Source organism: Phyllobates terribilis, unplaced genomic scaffold (assembly GCF_046119375.1).
Source record: "Phyllobates terribilis strain yellow unplaced genomic scaffold, ASM4611937v1 Scaffold_1__5_contigs__length_1240528914, whole genome shotgun sequence".
NCBI classification, from domain to species: Eukaryota; Metazoa; Chordata; class Amphibia; order Anura; family Dendrobatidae; genus Phyllobates; species Phyllobates terribilis.
Genome location: NW_027362761.1, coordinates 772,914,596 through 772,934,156, shown reverse-complemented (window position 1 = coordinate 772,934,156; position 19,561 = coordinate 772,914,596). Strand labels below are relative to the sequence as shown.

General features: G+C 42.3%; 1 protein-coding gene across 1 annotated transcript in view; it reads left to right on the top strand.

Annotated features, from left to right (window-relative positions):
- Positions 1-14,407, top strand: part of HGSNAT (heparan-alpha-glucosaminide N-acetyltransferase) — a 39,992-nt gene extending 25,585 nt beyond the window's left edge. Inside the window, exons 14-18 of the mRNA XM_073636988.1 lie at positions 1,588-1,674; positions 2,296-2,373; positions 4,797-4,867; positions 6,240-6,352; positions 13,425-14,407. Coding sequence (XP_073493089.1) covers positions 1,588-1,674; positions 2,296-2,373; positions 4,797-4,867; positions 6,240-6,352; positions 13,425-13,606 — 531 coding nt within the window. The 3' untranslated portion in view covers positions 13,607-14,407. The remainder of the gene's footprint in view (positions 1-1,587; positions 1,675-2,295; positions 2,374-4,796; positions 4,868-6,239; positions 6,353-13,424) is intronic.
- Positions 14,408-19,561: the final 5,154 nt, after the last annotated feature.

The following is a 19,561-nucleotide window of genomic DNA, read 5'->3' as shown; positions in this document are numbered from 1 at the left end:
TTTTCTTGGCTGTGTGCTTTGGGTCGTTGTCTTGTTGGAAGATGAAATTACGACCCATCTTAAGATCCTTGATGGAGGAGCGGAGGTTCTTGGCCAAAATCTCCAGGTAGGCCGTGCTATCCATCTTCCCATGGATGCGGACCAGATGGCCAGGCCCCTTGGCTGAGAAACAGCCCCACAGCATGATGCTGCCACCACCATGCTTGACTGTAGGGATGGTATTCTTGGGGTCGTATGCAGTGCCATCCAGTCTCCAAACGTCACGTGTGTGGTTGGCACCAAAGATCTCGATCTTGGTCTCATCAGACCATAGAACCTTGAACCAGTCTGTCTCAGAGTCCTCCAAGTGATCATAAGCAAACTGTAGACGAGCCTTGACATGACGCTTGGAAAGTAAAGGTACCATACAGGCTCGTCTGGAACGGAGACCATTGCGGTGGAGTACGTTACTTATGGTATTGACTGAAACCAATGTCCCCACTGCCATGAGATCTTCCCGGAGCTCCTTCCTTGTTGTCCTTGGGTTAGCCTTGACTCTTCGGACAAGCCTGGCCTCGGCACGGGAGGACTCTTTCAAAGGCTGTCCAGGCCGTGGAAGGCTAACAGTAGTTCCATAAGCCTTCCACTTACGGATGATGCTCCCAACAGTGGAGACAGGTAGGCCCAACTCCTTGGAAAGGGTTTTGTACCCCTTGCCAGCCTTGTGACCCTCCACGATCTTGTCTCTGATGGCCTTGGAATGCTCCTTTGTCTTTCCCATGTTGACCATGTCTGAGTGCTGTTCACAAGTTTGGGGAGGGTCTTAAATAGTCAGAAAAGGCTGGCAAAAGAGATCTTTAATCCACACATGTGAAGCTCATTATTCTTGGTGCCTGAACTACTTCTTAATACTTTAGGGGGACCAAACAGAATTCTTGTGGTTTGAGGGGTTGAATAATAAATGACACTCTGAATTAACTTTTAACGTTTTAAAAAAAATTTGCTGCAGTGCATTTCCCACTTCCAGGCTGATCTACAGTACAAATGTCACAATGCCAAGTTAATTCCGCATGTGTCAACCAGCTAAATCTGCAGGGGGTTGAATACTACTTGTAGGCACTGTATATCATATAATGTATAGAAAATAATACCAGTGAGTTGTAGATCGAGATCTCTTTTCTGTCCCTTATTGCTGAGGCTGTATTAGGTTCTGTTCACATAAATCTCACTTTTTTAAAAATGTATTTATTTATTTTTTTGAGCCTTCCAATGCATGGTCAGGAAGATTTCACAAAGTACAGTGTTCTCAAAGACTCTCATAAAAAGTGTATACAAAATAAAGGTCAATGCATGGTGGTCATATCACATTTTTTTCAAGACTGGCATAGGAAATGTCAGCCTTGATTCATTTCCCCCCTCCCCCACCCCCATCCCTTTTTTTGTTTTCTGACCCATAATGTGAATACATAAGATGAATGTATTATTGCACCCGAAAAATGTAATTACTAGATATTCAACACTAGTGCATCTTGGAAGTAAAGTGGCCCAGAAGTATGCCTGGAGTGCACTGGTCTTCTGCAGACATCATTGACATATAGTTTCCTGCAGGTGGTCTATAAAACAACAGTGCCTTATGATCCCGAAGGAATTTTAGGAACTATCAATTCGGTGGTGATGGCTTTTCTTGGACTCCAGGTAATATAACTCATTCTCCGGTGTAATTTATTGTAAAGATCCAGTGTCTTTCTTTTTTTTGTTCTTTGTTCCCCTGAATCTTGGATCTACCATAGGCTGTGTCCATGATGAGTAGAGGATAGTGGAAGGGTGTCCACTGGGGGCACGATGCACCCTTAAGGGAGCACTATTATGGCTCTGTACAGGTCTAAAGCTGTGAAGAATTGAGGTGCATTTACGTTGAAAGATTGTCGCGAATGAGCATTCCTAGGACCACTTGTTTCATGATGATAATTGTGTACCCTAAACAGGCTGCCAATCACCCGATAAACAGGCTGCCAATCACCTGTTAGATGAGCATTTTGTTCTTTCATCAGGTGAATGATCTATTGTGCTACATAAAAGATCATAGTTCTCAGCAGCACACCGTCCTGTGTAAAGCGGACTCGTGCTGCCGAGAACAATGACAGCCTATATGCACTGAGCGATCTTCTACAGATCAGTCACTACACATTATCAGTCTGCCTGTGTCAAGCTATTAAACCACCGCTGATTGGTAAATATTTCCTGATCTGCAGCAGTTTAATGCTACTGGTTGGTTTCATTTTAGATTATATTTTTATGTTTTATTTTTTTAACTAGGCTGGTAAAATCCTTGTGTTGTACAAGAATCAACACAAACAGGTTCTGGTGAGGTTCTTCACATGGAGTGTGTTCTTGGTATGTTATTTTTCTTTTTCTTCTGAATTTGTCAATGTATTGATTAAAGTGCTAATTACATTACGTGCCATTGCCCATTTACCACCAATATCCTCTTCCATCTGAAGCTTTTGTGTAGTGTTAAAGGGGGTATTCCAGTTTGAGCAAACTCTCATAATGAAGTTATACAATTTTTGACATCAGTTCTATGATTTTCAAGATCTCTGCTTGATGGCAAATAATGGAAACCTTCATTATTCCCTTTTGATAAAAATCTCTCCTAATCGTGTGATGGACAGACAGGTGAAAAGTTTTGTTTAGACAGAGCTACACATACTGTATCTATACTGGATGGCTATTGCATGACTTTTATCCCTTAGGGCTAGTTCACATGCTGCATTTTTGGTGTGTGTGTGTGTGTGTGTGTGTGTGTGTGTGTGTGTGTTTACGCAATTTTTAAGGGTAAAAAAACAATGAGTTTTAAATTGAATGAGATTTCTGAAACTCAATTTTTTTTTTCTTCAAATCTGCAGCATGTCACTTATTTCCTTTTAGTGTCTTTGCAGTGTTTTTCACCGAACCAAATAAATGGCATGTAAAAAAAATGCATATTTTACACTGCACTTTTCCTGCAAACACTGTTTTTTGGTGCATTCCATTTAAGCTTTTTTTTTTTTCTCCAATGTGCCGTGTTAAGTCCTTATTGCATCCATTTTTCTTGTATGAAGAATAAAAGTTTCTTAGCCTAAGGGAAGCTATGTGCCCACGATGCAGAAATGCTCCAGATTTTTTCTGCATCTCCCTGGCAGGAAAAATGCATGCGGTTTTTACATGCGTTTTTCCCGCCAGGTAGAAGCGTTTGTCAAGCGTTTTTGCATGCAATTCTGCATGCGAGTTATCAAGCGCTTTTCCAAGCGATTTTAGCATCACTTGGAAAAGTGCTGGACAACTTGGTCACACTATATAAATCCATGCAACCGGCATGGATTTATATAGTGTGACCAAATTAATAGTTAAAAAAAGAATAAAAATGGTAAAAAAAAAAACATTATACTCCCCTTCTGATGGTCCCCAGTCTTCTGACCGGTGCGTCCGTTGTCTTGGGCGGCTCGCGGTGGTGTAAAAGGACCTTCCATGACGTCATTTAGTCATGTGACCGCCGACTTCAGCTGTCGCGTGACCTGTCACATGACTAAATGACGTCATAGAAGGTCCTTTTACACCACCGGGGAGCCAGGACGCACCGTACAGGAGACCGGGGGCCATCAGAAAATGACTATATGTTAAATTCTTTTTTTTAAATAAAAAATAAACAGGTACCCGGGTCTGGAGGAGAGTCTCCTATTCTCCTGACCCGGGTACCATCCGCACATTGAATCGCTTAATATCCGCATGTGCACATGTAGTCATGCGGATATAAGCGATTCAATGCAAGTCAATGGCGGCGAAAAAGCCGCGTTTCCGCAAAAATAACGGACACGGCACATGAGGATTATCATTGGGGACCATGGGGCACGTATTACCAAGCATTTATTAAGCGTTTTTGCTGCGGAAATTGAACGGCAAAAACGCTTGAAAAACGCATGGTGGGCGCGCAGCCTTACACATTATAACATGCCGTCTTTTACATTATCCCCTTGGTAAACAGGCCAAATTTTTCAATTCTGACCAGTCACTTTATGTGGCAATAACTCTGGAATGTTTTAATGTATCCCAGTGAGACTGCTTTTTCGTGACACATTGTGAGTCGATTATGCTTTGCGTTTACTTATAAAAATATGAGAAATTTTGACAAATTTAAAAAAACAAAAACATATTTTTCAAACTATGATTATTCCTTTTAATTCAGATAGTCATACCACAGAAAATAGTTAAAACTTGTCAGCAGAATTTTGTGAAGTCCACACACAGCCATATTGGCGCTGTGATGCTGATTAAAATGATACCTGCAGTAAATAAATTTTGTGTTTTTGTGATCTTTGTGAAGTTTTCATTTAATGACATGTTTGTGCATCAGTGCGGACCTCTGGGCAGGGTCTTTTCTTGGTGCTCTGGTCCCTTACTCATCCTCCTGTGTGAATGACAGGTCATTGTTCCGTCAGTGACCCGCTTCCTATTTAAATATCGCGCCGGCACAATAATTTGCTGTGGTCTCCTAAAAAAAAAAAAAAACCCCCATGGTCTGCAACAAAATGGCGCCGGCAGCATATTCGCAGCCGCATCTCCAAATTATCCCCCTTGATCTTAATGTTGTATTGAGCCCCCATACTCGACACTGATCGTGACTGATGCAGCAGGGTGTCAGCTGTAGAGTACAGCTGACAGCTGCTGGATTGTCACCTGTCGGAGATTGCTATTCTCCTGCATCTCAGGTCAGTAAAAAGACCTATTGGTGGTTACTAAGGGGTTAATGTGTTTTGTTTTTTTCTTTCTCTTGTTCTCAGGGTGTTATTTCTGCAATTTTGACTAAATGCTCAACTAATGAAGGATTCATTCCAGTCAACAAAAATCTTTGGTAAGATGGGAAAATGTTAATGGTTTCTCTCCATATCACCAACCATGATCTTGTTCCCTTAAAATATGTGGATAAAATGTATTCATGTGTTTTTATATCGATCTTTCGGTCTCTATCCCAAAGTCTTGCCGTTTTTACTTAAAAAAAAAAAAAAAAAAAAAAAAAAAAAATATATATCTCTATAATAATATGGATTATAATTTTTTTTCCAATTGCCCATATCACTGTGTATGTGTGTATACATACATACTGAAGCCGTGTAATTTTCACACTGGCCGCTAAGCCATATAATACTCTCACATTTCCTTTTCTGTACAGAAGACACTTCAGCAGTCTCGTTATCACAGACAGGAGTGCAATGAACTGTAACAACTCTATAGACAATAGATTGCACAGGATTAACCGTTGACAATAAATGATGGTCACAGCTCACTTCCTCCCCCTCCCTTTTCAATGCTCGTTAAGCACTTTAACTCTGATCCTACTGAATAACATTATTCTATTGCTGGAAATGTCCATGTGTCCAACAGGAAGTAGGAGTCAAATACTAGGCCATTTTCTGATGACACGTTCCCTTTAATGGAGAGTGCTGACAACTGAAACTGAAAAATGAAAAAAACAAAGACAAACCCGAACTACTCCAACACAATGCTTTCCTGATTGTGTGCACAGACCCTGTATAATGATGGGAAGTCCTGACAGGTTCTTATTATGGACCTGTAGCCACATGTACTACCATGTACATTTATAGCCTGATTACAGTGATGTGTCACTTACTGGACTGTTTGCAGACTTCTTAAATCTCCAGTAGTTTTGATACAATTACAGTTTTATCTGCTGCAGATCTAGCAGCTCCCTGAATACTGAGCTCTGTATAACTCCGCTCACACCACTGACAGCTTTCTGTGTACACTGCATAGGCAGAAAGTCAGTCAATAGTTGGGAGGCGGGGTTATATAGAGCTCATGAATATGGAGGACTACATTGCAGTAGATTTAGTAGTCTTCTAGTGATGATGATCTGCTACAGTGATTTTATCAAAACTGCAGCAAGCAGCTCAGTAAGTGGCACAATCCTGGAATCGGGGTCTCTGCCTCTACCTTATGCTGCTCTCAGGTTAGGTGCCAAATTCTGCTGACTGGTTCCCTTTAATAAGTGTTTAATAATGAGTACTAGAAGATAGAGACACACGACATGGTGGCTTTAGATCATATGGCTGTATGGTTATTGTATTTCACAGTAACACATATAACGCACATGTCCACATTCAATCCCCTGTATGCCTATGTACATTGTGTAACTTACAGAGTACTATAATAGCATGGTACATACTTGACGATTAACATGTTTATTGTTGCCTTTAACCTTATAGGTCCATTTCCTATGTGACAACCTTAAGTGGTTTTGCTTTCTTCCTGCTGATGCTGATCTACTTTTTTGTGGATGTTAAAAGGGTTTGGATGGGCGGGCCATTCTTCTATCCAGGTACGAAAAGTGAAAACGGCCAATAAAGTCTCTATGTCCTAAACAAAAACCATACATTAAAGGGCCAGCTGTTATGTTTAAAAATGTTGATGCTTATTGTATTCAGTTTTTTTTGCATTGCATGTTTAATGTTACATAGTTTGAAGAATCCTGGTCAACGGAGACCGACTTTTTAATAGTCATGTAAAATGTCTGGCGATAAGTGCCTTTGGGCCATAACACTGCATTTAATTGGTATTTGTATGACCTGCCTATTGCTATGTTGCAGTGTATTGTACAATCAAGCATGAGATTGCAGTGGGACTGAATAATAAGGGGCCGATTCATTAAGACTGGAGTTGCGCATGCCCCTCAGTGAAGGGCTTACTTCATTATGAAGCGCACAACACTTAATGAAAAAGGTGCATCACCACCAGGAATTTACTCCAGTCCATACATTTCAAGAACCCAACACACAAACTCCCAGCACACTTCCATCCATATTCCTGCATACAGTTAGGTTGTAAGAATTTTGAATATTTAACTAAAGCCATGATGGCACAGGGTCTTAAAGTATCATTTCTCCCTCCCCCACAGAAAGAGGGGATTCGCCCTTCAAGGACCGGAAACCTACAGATAAAAAAGGGTGGTACCTCTACCCGCATCATTTGGTTTCCTGTCCTTGACGGGGAACTTTCAGTGTGGTGGCACCTGAAGAAAGAAGATTCCAAGACATCCCAGACCTGGTCAGTCCGATCCAAGGCAGCGGGGGTCCCCTGCCTCGGCTGGTGCAGCGTGCTGAAGCCCCACTGCTGGGTCCAGCAGGCCTTCAGAGTGGGAGAAGGAGCGCAGCTGCGGCACCACACTGCGGTTCTGAGCTTCCAGGCGCCCGACTGCGCATGCGCGGGGACATGCCGGAGGCTCTTCCTGATGACGTGGACCGAGGGGCACGTGACCGGAAGTAACCTGACGCAGGAGACCAGCAAATGCTGGGAGGACGCCGGAGACTGCTCCACATAAGGAGAGCCCTGAAGCTGGACGTAGCCATAGTTAAAGCATCCAAAAAGTTTGCCCTTCCCTTTGAAGATATGGGAGTATTAAAAGACCCTTTAGATAAAAAGGCAGACACTTTCCTAAACTGTCCTGGGAAGGTGCCGAGGTGGGTGGAGGGTCGAAAACCCACGGTTGCTGCAATTTGCACTACTAGATCTATGATGGTCTGGTTGAGTCAGTTGGAGGCTCAACTTCAGAATAAAGTATCTAGGGAAAAAATTCTAGACACCATCCCTTTTAATGCGGGGCGTAGCTCTTTTTTGGCCGATGCATCCGCCGATTCAGTTAGATTGGCAGCCAAATCAGCCGGTTTCTCAAATGCTGCTTGTCGAGCCCTTTGGCTCAAATGTTGGCCGGAGACCTTCAGGCAAAGTCCAGACTCTGCTCTATTCCCTGTGACGGGGAATTTTTGTTTGGGTCAACCCTAGACGATATACTTGATAAGGTGGGAGATAATAAATGATTTCCCATCCCCACTATCCCTTCATATAAGTCGTCTGTTCGGAGAAAGAAATTCATTTGAAGAAAGCCCCCTAAAAGCCAAGATAGATGGGAGGACAAGAAACAGAAGAACAGGGGTTTCATGTTCAATAACCCTTCCTGTAATGACCAAAAACCTTCACAATGAGGTTTTTCCCCAGGTGGGGGGGAAGACTATCCTTGCTTCTCCCTGCCTGAGAAAAGATTTCCAACAGTGTGTGGATCTTAAATCTGGTAGAGGCAGGTCTAAGATTAGAGTTTCTTTCATTCCCAAAACCAAACTACGTAGTGACTCCCCTACGATCCTCAAACATAGAGCAGGTATTCCTAGAGCAGGAAGTTCTAGGGCTGGTAACAAAAGCCGTACTACAGGAAGTCCCCCTTAAAGAAATAGGAGAAGGGTTCTACTCCCCGTTGTTTCTGTTGTGGAAACCAGACTAATCCTTCAGGACTATCATAAACTTAGAGACTGAATACATTTCTAAAAATTCCAACATTCAAAATGGAAACAATAAAAACTGCTGTGAAAGTTTTGTTTCATGACAGTTCTGGACTTAAGGGAAGCTTACTACCATGTCCCCATTCACAGAGACTTCCGGAAAAACCTCAGTGTAGCGATCTCTATAGAGGGAAAAATTAGGTACGGGTGTTCACCAAATTGATTACGGAAGCAATGGCACACCTGAGGGAGCAAAACATCCTAATTGTCCCGTACCTGGACGACTTCCTGGTGATGGCAACTCCAGTCACCACTGCAGAAATCAGCTGAGGATGGTCATGACTTCTCTAACAAGTTTAGGTTGACTCTTGAACCTAAAAATAAATCAAAGACCTAGCCAAGTCAGGTGCAGGATTTTCTGGGTCTCATTCTGGACTCCGAGAGATAAGAGTGTCGACTCGCAAAGGAAAAGATACAAAGGATTATGGGGCAGATATCTCAAGCAATGGATCACCCCTCTATGACTTTATGGAAGGCTATGTCCCTACTAGGCTCCATGACCTCCTGCAACCCAGCAGTTCAGTGGGCCCAAATCCACACCAGGGACCGTTTAGAAGGTTGGCTAACGCTATTCTCCAGGAGTCCTTCTTTCCCTGGGATGGTGGGGAAAGAAACAATTAAACCAACATTATTCCCTGGGTGGGCAGGGTCCCTCAAGTTTTGACCACAGACACAAGTCCCAGTGGCTGGGGGGCACATCTGAAAGATCAGGTAGCTCAGGGTATCTGGACAAAAGAGCTAATGTCTGTCTCCTCAAATATGAAAGAACTCCTAGCAGTGAAGTTTGCCCTGATAGAATTCTTAGACTCTCTCTGGGGTCATCATGTGAGAGTGTTCTCGGACAATCAGGTAGTGGTTGCATATTTGACCCACCAGGGAGGAACCCGTTCCCGCCCTTTGATGGAAGTGACAAACCTCCTCTTTCAGATAGCCGAGATCAATCTTATGTCCTTATCAGCACTACACCTAAGAGGCGTAAAGAATTACCAAGCAGATTTCCTGAGTCGAACCAGGTTAAGACAGGGTGAATGGGAACTAAGCCAGTCCGTTTTCAACCAGATTGTACAGATGTGAGGCCTTCCTGTCATTGATTTTGTTCGCCAACAACCGGAACAAAAAAGATAGAAACCTTCTGTTTAATAGACCCGGAAGGAAGTCCCCTCGCACTAGATGCCTTTATGATCCCATGGAATCAGGGTCTAGTTTATGCCTTTCCCCCAATGGTCCTGATACTGGTGGTCCTGAGAGATCAGGGAGGATGGGACAAGGGTAATATTGATTACCTCTTTTTGGCCAAAGAGGATATGGTTTTCCTGGCTGAGTAAGTTGTCAATCACCGATCCTTGGGTGCTACCAGAAATTCCGGATCTTCTCTCACAGGGACCAGTGTGTCATCCTCAAATTTCAAGCTTACATATGACTGCTTGGAATTTGAGAGGGCTCTCCTAAAAGATAAAGGTTTTTCCCCAAATCTAATTGCCACCCTACTCCAAAGTAGAAAATTGGTTACTACTAGGCTCTATGGGAAAACTTGGAGCAAATTCCTGGGGTTTTTCGGGACTAACGTAACACTAGAAGCTCCAGTACCAACTATCCTGGCGTTACTGCAGAAGGTGTTACAGCAAGGTTTAGTTACTAGCACCCTGAAAGTCCAGGTCGCAACACTAGGGGCACTGTTTAATTCTAATTTGGTGCGGGACAGATGGATAGCTAGTTTCATCAAAGCTTCGGCCAGATCTAGACCAATAGTTAGTAAAAAAACTTCCACCTTGGGACTTAAATTTAGTTCTTATGGCCTTGACTAAGACCCCCTTCGAACCCTTAGACTGCACGTCGCTAAAAATTCTGTCCCTCAAGATATCACTTCTAGTGGCGTTAACATCAGTGCGCAGGGTTCGTGATATCCAGGCCCTGTCAGCAGGATTGCCCTTTACACAGATCTTGGAGGACTGAGTAGTCCTCAGACCTGACCCACTTTTTTGCCCAAAGTGGCCTCGTGATTTCATAGATCCCAAGAAGTCACCCTTCCTCCCTTTTGCTCCAATCCTAAGAACAAAGGGGGAAAAAAACCTCCATACTCTAGACGTGAGTAGGTGTATAATCCAATACCTAGCAGCAACACAGGAGTATAGGAAGGATAGGGCTCTGTTTGTATGTTTTCAGGGTCCTAGTAAAGGGTTAAAGACCTCGAAGGGCACACTGGTGAGATGGATAAGAGGCGCCATTTCCCTAGCATATTCATCAAGTGGGAAGACCGCTCCAGAGGGATTGAAGGTTCATTCAACAAGGGCAGTGGCAACCTCCTGGTCAGAGGAAGCGGGCGTTTCTATAGAGCAGAAATGTAAAGCTGCAACTTGGTCTTCCCCTTCTACTTTCTTTAAACATTATCGGCTACACCTATCCTCTTCCTCTGATCTCACCTTTGATAGAAGCGGTGGTCCCTCCCTAGAGTACAATTCTCTGTAATTCTCTCCGTGGTGCTGTCATGGGGGAGGGAGAAAGCCTTAGTTAGTAACCGGTAACGGGATTTCTCTGAGCCCATGACAGCACCCGTATATTTCCTCCCTGCACTTGTGGTGAGCACACTTATTTGTTAATTTTATTTAATCACAGGGTGTTGCTTATAAGCAAGACAATGATTTTGTTTTTTTGTTGCATTAATCTGGAGGTCCTCTCGTGCTCTGTAATCAACTGATGCGGGGAGAGGCACCGCCCTTTTTTATCTGTAGGTTTCCTGTCCTTGAAGGGCGGATCCCCTCTCTCCGTGGTGCTGTCATGGGCTCAGAGAAATCCCGTAACCGGTAAGTAACTACGTCTTTTAAACCTATTCTAATGTAAATCAGAAGTTTGAGTAGGAAAAAGGATAAAATAAAGTTAGAACACTGCTGGTTCATGTCATCTGGGCGGAGCTTCAGTAGGAAATGGTCGTCACTCTAATTAGCATCTGTTATGACATCCATTGTTCCTTGGTAGATGTAAAAAAAAAAAAATATATACAATCAAGACAGTGACCGAATCTTCGTGATTTTGGCTCTGCATACCACTAATTTTGATTTGACATGAAACAACCAAGATGCAATTAAAGTGTAGACTTTCAGGTTTAATCAAGGCGGTTGAACAAAAATATCCTGTATAACGTTTAAGAATTGCAACCATTTCAGGGGGCTCAAAAGTAATTGGACAAATTAACTTTACCATAAATAAAATGTTTATATTTAATACTTTTGTAGAGAATCCTTTGCAGGCAATTACTGCCTGAAGTCTGGAAGCCATGGCTGTCACCACACTCTGGGTTTCCCTGTTTGTGATGCTTTGCTAGGCCTTTACTGCAGCTAACTCCAATTGTTGCTTGTTTGTGGGTCTGTGCCTTAATTTTGTCTCAATTCATGCTCAATGGGATTGAGATCTAGTGATTGACTCGGCCATTGCAGAATATTCCACTTTTTTTCCTTAAACTCTTTGGTTGCTTTCGCAGTATGTTTTGGGTCATTGTCCATCTGTACCGTGAAGTCTGTCCAATCAACCTTGCTACATTTAGTTGACTCTGAGCAGAAAGTATAGCCCTGTATACTTCAGAATTTATCCAGCTGCTTCAGTCTTCAGTCACATCCTCAATAAACACTAGTGACCCAGTGTCATTAGAAGCCATGCATTTCCATGTCATCACAATGCCTTCAACATGCTTTAGGCCTCAGCATTTGGTCTGTATTTTACACTGATGTTTGTATGGAAACCAGGAAAGGAACTTACAAAGAAAAACTATAATTCAAAGATTGACACCTGTTCTGTGTTTTAGAGACACTCCTGGTTTTGGCATACAAATACTGATGTGTGAATAAAGCCTTACAGTGGATGTGGTGTGCTTTTGGATCATGAGCCGTTCCAAGCCTTCTCTATACTTTACTTTCTTCTTCCTAAAATTTTGTTACAGGTTCCTGTCCAAGGAATGCTTTTCCAGTACTGGGCTGGCTTCTTTAGATGGTTTTTTTTGGCAAAGTCTAATCTGGCCTTTCTATTTATAAGGCTACGGTCACACTATCAATATTTGGTCAGTATTTTACATCAGTATTTGTAAGCTAAAATCAGGAATGGAATAATCAGAGGAAAAGTATAATAGAAACACGTCACCACTTCTGTATTTATCACCCACTCCTGGTTTTGCCTTACAATACTGATGTGAAATCCTGACAAAATACTGATCGTATGACTGTAGCCTAGTTCTGATTAATGGTTTGCACCTTGTGGTGAACCCTCTGTATTTGCACTCATGAAGTCTTCTTTCATGGTAGACTTGGATACTAAAACACCTACTTCCTGGAGAGTTTTCTTCACTTGGGTGGATGTTAAGGGATCTTTTTTCACCATGGAAAGGGATTTTATATCATTCACTGTTGTCTTCCGTGGACGTCCAGGGCTTTTGAGTTCACAAGCTCACCAGTGTGTTCTTTTTTGTAGAACATACCACACTGCTGATTTGGCCACTTCTAACATTTTGTTACCTTTCTGATGGATTTCTTCTTTTTTTTCAGCCTAATGGTGGTGTGGTTCTTTTCCATTGAGAGGTCATTGACTTCATGTTGTGGGTTCACAGCAACAGCTTTGAAATGCAAATGCCACACCTGGAATCAGCCCCAGACCTTTACCTGCTTAATTGATGATGAATTAACAAGGGAGTATCCCATTAAAGAGCTTTTGAGATATTTATCCACTTACTTTTGGTCCCTTTTGAAAAGAGGCAGCTACATATTAAAGAGCTGTAATTCATAAAACCTTACTGCATTAGGATATTAATACCCTCAAATTAAAGCTGAGATTCTGCACTTTAAGCCCATATTAATTGTTACTATCTTGAATGTTTTGGTAAATAGCTAAAATACCAAAACATGTCAATGTCAAAGTTTTTTCTGGACCAAACTGTATATTATGGCAAGTCTGCTTTTATCGGTCATGCAGTTATTGATGTTAGGCTTTCTACCTCGGTAAAAAGGGGACCAGATTTGTCTACACCTGCATGAGCGGTTATTATCCAACATGTAATAAAATCATTTTTGTCCTCCTCAGGAATGAACTCCATCCTTGTTTACGTTGGCCATGAAGTCTTTGAAAATTATTTCCCATTTAGGTGGAAGATGGAGGACAATCAATCACATGCACAGCACCTTACGCAGAATCTTGTAGCTACATCTATTTGGGTGCTGATCTCATATATCCTGTATAAAAAAAGGATATTCTGGAAGATTTGACCGCTATTTCAATCTTCTTGTACCAAAGGAAGAGTCATTCCCAAATAGTCCAAAATTTAAATTTTTAATGTTCTTGTTCATCACATAAGGCACAGTATGGTGGGGTGCACGAAAAAAGGGAACATTTTAACTTTTTTTTTATTATACAACTATCATTGTGCCCTTAGCAGTTAAATTCTTGTATAAATTAAAACGCGTGTAAACACTAATAATTCAAGTGAATTTCCATGTACATGTTTGATTCAAATTCCACCCCATTTATTCTCTGATCAGATAACTTGTATGCAAGGGCGGACATATTAAGGGTCCAACCTGTGCAGTTGCATAGGGGCCCAAGAGGTAAGGGGCCCACTTCCATTTCTATAGCAGAAAGTAGCTTCTGTCATGGACAGAACTAACTACAGAGAATCCATATCCTGTTGTTGCATAGGGGCCCTTTTCTTTGTGTCCACCACTACTTCTATGTATACCTTCTTCAGCAGTCCAGATGTTTGGTCAAGCCTGTGTTAGAGGTCTACTATTCTAATAATGTCAAATGTAAGTTTTTAGTCCATTTTAAAATATTCTGTGAATACTTGTGTTTTCTTTTATCAGCTAACGTGTTCAAGTATGGAGTGAGACTTGTTAATATTTTATGTATGATAATTGTAGATTTGGAAAATATTTCACTAGTTATACGATTTGGTTCTCAGATCCAGCCAAATATTATGTGCTTAAGATAACCTGTAAGTTCTCCAACCATGTTTGTTTTTTAGTAAATAATTGCATTCTCCATGAAAAATAAATAACTTTGTATTTTTAGCACTGTTCTAGTTTTTCCTCCAGAAAAAGTATGAATAAATTGACAACTGGGCGTCGCCTTTTTCATTATCAATGGGGTGTGCCAATTACCATCTGGCACTGTCCAATCATCGCTGACAGTACCAATCTGTGTAGGGACACATGTACAGTGAGGAATACCAGTAAATTGAAAGCTCGCCCTGGGGTGTTTAGCTCTAGGGCCACTGACTAGGAATACTGTTTTCTCATTAACTTCCATAAATATGCCTCACTCAGGCGTAGGTAACCTTTAAAAGGGCAACACGGTAGCTGTAGAGCAGTTTTTATGTTCTCCCCGTGTTTATGTGGGTTTCCTCCCACACTCGAAAGACATACTGATAAGGAATGTACTGTAGATTGTGTGCCCAGATGGGGATTGCGATGATAATGTCTGTAAAGCGCTGTGGAATTAATGGCGCTATATAAGCGAGTAAAACAAATAAGGGTTGTCCAGGATTACAAAAACATGGCTGCTCTCTTTCAGAAACAGTACCACCCTTGACCATGGGTTATGAATGACATTGCAGCTCAGTTCCATTCACTTCAATTGGACTGTGTTCAGTTACAAAAAGCAAGTAGCCAAGTTTTTCTGATTGGGGACAACCCCATTAATTGAAGTCTTGCTTTTTGGCTTTTTATGTATTTATTTTTCAGTACTAAGTGGGTGTCAAACATGTTCAATCCCTCCTGACATTAAATGTACTTTTGGGTACAGCTCGAGTGGTGGCATTTCTTGCAAAATATGCTTTGGAGTGGTCACTGCGGGAGCTTGGCCTAACTACTGCTGTAACAGCCAGAGCCGGTGCTAGTACCAGTACTGGTGGCTCAGTAGTTAGCACTGTTGCTTTGCAATGCTGAGATCCTGGGTTCAAATCCCACCAAGGACAACATCTGTTCTCCCTGTGTTTGTGTTGGGTTCTTCCGTTTCCTCCCACACTTCAAACATACTGATAAGGAATTTAGATTGTCTCCCAATTGGGTCAGCAATAATGATGTCTGTAAAGTGCTGTGAAATATGATGGCGCTACATAAGCAAAGCATAATAAATAAATAATACTGGCACTTGCTGCTTACCTTCTAAATGTTGTGATCAATAGTGATTGTGGCATTCAGAAGGTTATAAGAGGGAAGAGGCTTCCTCTGTCAACCTAATGGCGCAATCATGAGGAGCTGAGGGTTTGCATGGCATCCAGAGGTCAAGCATATACACTGCTCAAAAAAATAAAGGGAACACTCAAATAACACATCATAGATCTGAATGAATGAAATATTCTCATTGAAAACGTTGTTCTGTACAAAGTTGAATGTGCTGACTACAAAATCACACAAAAATTGTCCTGCATTATGAGGAACCTAGGGCCAACCGCACCAGCATATGGTCTCACAAGGGGTCTGAGGATCTCACCTCAGTACCTAATGGCAGTCAGGCTGTTATGATAGGCTACAAGCACTATGGAAAAACAGGAGATCTGTCCCTATAATAGAACTAAGCTAGATCCCTACGATGTAACGGGGAACCTGATCCTGCGATCAGACCTGCTAAAGTCCTCAGCTAGTCTGAACGAAGACCTATAGATGTGAGGAATGGATCCCTACAAGAACCAGGGACTGGGAGAAAGATGGACACCTCCTAGCAGAAATTGTAGCAGTAAAAAGACAAACAAACACCATAGAACATAAAGGTCAAAAGACCTAGCTAAACTGACTGAGAAAGGTTACAAAGCACCTGGCTAGCTTAAGAGTAGAAATTACAATGAAGTCCAGCATGGCCAGAAGGGCGGAGCAGGATTAAATAGGCAAAAAGGTCATGTGACCATCAAAATAGAAAAAACCTAACAGGAGAGTTTTAACAGTACCCCCTCTTCTAAGAGGATCCTCCGGATCCCCTAGGCCCAGGCTTATCCGGAAACCTCTTGTGAAACGCTCTGACAAGTCTGGAAGCAGAAACATCATCCGCCCTCAACCATGAGTTATCCTCGGAACCGAAACCCTTCCAAGCGACGAGATACTGCAAACTCCCCCTATACCGTCTAGAATTAAGGATGCGGGAAATTTCATATTCCCCATCCTCCACCACCGGAGGAACAGTGGCAGTGGCGTCTCTATCTGATACATCAGCTTTTTTCAATAGAGAAACATGAAACACCAGATTAATCTTCCAGGAGGTAGGAACCTCCAACCTAACAGCAGATTGGTTAACTACCTGAAGCACCTTAAAGGGCCCTACAAACTTGGGACCCAATTTTTTAGAAGGAATCCTCAACTGCAGATTCTTAGAGGACAACCAAACCATGTCACCAACCGTAAACAAAACCTCTTGACGTTTCCTGTCAAAGTACCTCTTAGATTTTTTGTTAGCCTCCTGAAGATTACCACGCACATCCGTCCAAACTCTCTCCAAATCACTGGAAAAACTCTCCTCCTCAGGCACAGCCGATACCAATTTAGAGAATGACCCAAAAGACGGATGTCTCCCAGAACAACAAAAAAAAGCGAACACCCAGCAGAAGAGGATGTATGGTTGTTAAGAGCAAATTCAGCAAGTGGCAGAAACTCAGACCACCCCTCTTGATTGTCTGCCACAAAACAACGCAAGAACTGCTCAACATCCTGATTCTTCCTTTCTGTCTGGCCATTAGACTCAGGATGATATCCAGATGAAAACGACAAATGAACTCCCAACCTGTCACAAAAGGCACGCCAAAAACGAGCCACGAACTGAGGTCCCCTATCAGAAACAATGTCAATAGGAACACCATGGAGTCTGACAATTTCCTTGACAAAGGCCTTAGCGAGTGTCTTAGCGCAGGGCAGTTTGATGAAGGGAACCAAGTGACACATCTTGCTAAAACGGTCCACGACCACCCAGATGACCGTGAAACCCTCAGAGGAGGGAAGGTCAATAATAAAGTCCATAGCCAAATGTGTCCAAGGTGCACTAGGAACCTCCAGAGGGCAAAGCAACCCCGCAGCAGGAGTATGAGAAGACTTAGATCTAGCACACACAGTACATTGACGCACCCACTTAATGACTTCCTTCTGCCATCCAGGCCACCAAAAACTGTGACCCACAAGTCTCTTGGTCTCAGAAATTCCTGGATGACCTGCCAACCGAGACTCATGACACTCAACAAACAAATCTCTCCTAAAGGTCCTAGGCACAAACAACCTCCCATGGGGAGTGTTAGATGGGGCATTCTCCTGTGCTTTAAGAATCTCATCTTGCAAAACGGAGTCCAATGCAGCAATCACAACACCTTCTTGTAAAATGCTCTCCTCCTCCTCAGCACCGACCATGGGAGAAAAGCTGCGAGACAACGCATCAGCTTTAACATTTTTGGTACCTGGGATGTAAGTAACGGAAAAATTAAACCGCGAAAAAAAAAGTGCCCACCTAGCCTGACGGGCATTCAAGCGCTTGGCAGCATCAAGATAGATCAGATTTTTATGCTCAGTGAAAACCTGAATGGGAAATTCAGCACCTTCCAAGAGATGACGCCAGTGTTCAAATGCGAGTTTAATAGCCAGCAATTCCCGATTACCAATATCGTAATTAAGTTCAGTCTCAGAAATTTTTTTTGAAAAAAAGGCACAGGGATGTACTCCATCCTTGTTTTCCTGAGACAACACCGCACCGACCCCCACAGAAGAAGCATCAACCTCAACCAAAAACGGCTTAGTCACATCAGGCTGCATAAGGATGGGGGCAGAGCTGAACCTCTCCTTTAGAAACACAAACGCTTCAATGGCCTCAGTAGTCCACTGAACCGTATTAGCACCTTTCCTGGTGAGATCGGTCAGTGGTTTAACAATAATCGAAAATTTTTTAATGAATTTTCTGTAATAATTGGCGAAACCCAAAAACCTCTGTATCGATTTCAAACCAATAGGCCTAGGCCATTCCTGCACAGCTTAAACTTTCATTGGGTCCATCTCAAAGCCCTCGCTGGAGATAATGTAGCCCAAAAAGCTAATTCTCTGTACAGCGAACTCGCATTTCTCTAGCTTAGCAAAAAGCGAATTGTCAATTAATAACTGTAATACCTCACGTACGCTCCGCCAATGAGACTCCAGATCAGGCGAATAAATCAAAATGTCATCCAAATACACCGACATTTTTGCCGATCAAAAGTCTAAGGATGTCATTAATAAGATTCTGAAAAAATGCTGGTGCATTGGTAAGACCAAAAAGCATAACCAGATTCTCAAAATGACCCACAGGAGTGTTAAAAGCAGTCTTCCATTCATCACCCTCCTTCATGCGCAACAAATTGTATGCCCCCCGGAGATCAATTTTAGAGAACCACTTGGCCCCCACTAACTGGTTAAACAAATCAGGAATCAATGGCAGTGGGTAGGGATTACGTACAGTAATTTTATTAATCTCGCGAAAGTCCAGACAAGGACGTAAACCGCTGTCCTTTTTTTTAACAAAAAAAAATCCAACAGCCACAGGTGACTTAGAGGGTCTGATATGACCGGCGGCCAAGCTTGTCTGTATGTATTCCTCCAAAGCCTTTCTCTCTTTTAGGAAGAGTCGCTCCAGGGACAAATTCAATGGTACAATCATAGTCTCTATGGGGAGGCAAAATTTGCGACTCCTCCTTAGAAAATACTTTCCAAAAATCCTGAATAGGTACAGGTAATTCCCCTTTATCCACAGCAGCAATGCGCCCGTTACAACACTTACCATAACATCTAGGGCTCCAGGACATAATTTCATTAGTAGACCAATCCAGTACAGGATTGTGCAATTTTAACCAGGGTAACCCCAAAATTACTGGAGAAGGCAAATTATTTAATACTACCAAATCCAAATTTTTTTGGTGAATACCATTAATAGTGAGGGGAAATTCATAAACCTTGTGAGTAACACATTTCAAGGGAAAGCCATCGACAGAAACCACGGCAATAGGGGATGACAAAGGTTTGGGTTTTAATTTAAGTTTTTCCAAGAATCCCCCATCAATCACATTCAGAGTAGAACCACAATCCACAAATACCCGAAATTCAATTAATTCTTCCTGAGCTGCAGTAGTAGCAGAAAGAAATACCCCCTTAGTGTTTAAACAGGCTATACGGGCGTAACTGACACTTTTTTTTTTTTTTCTTTGTTCATACGAAGCACACAGTTCT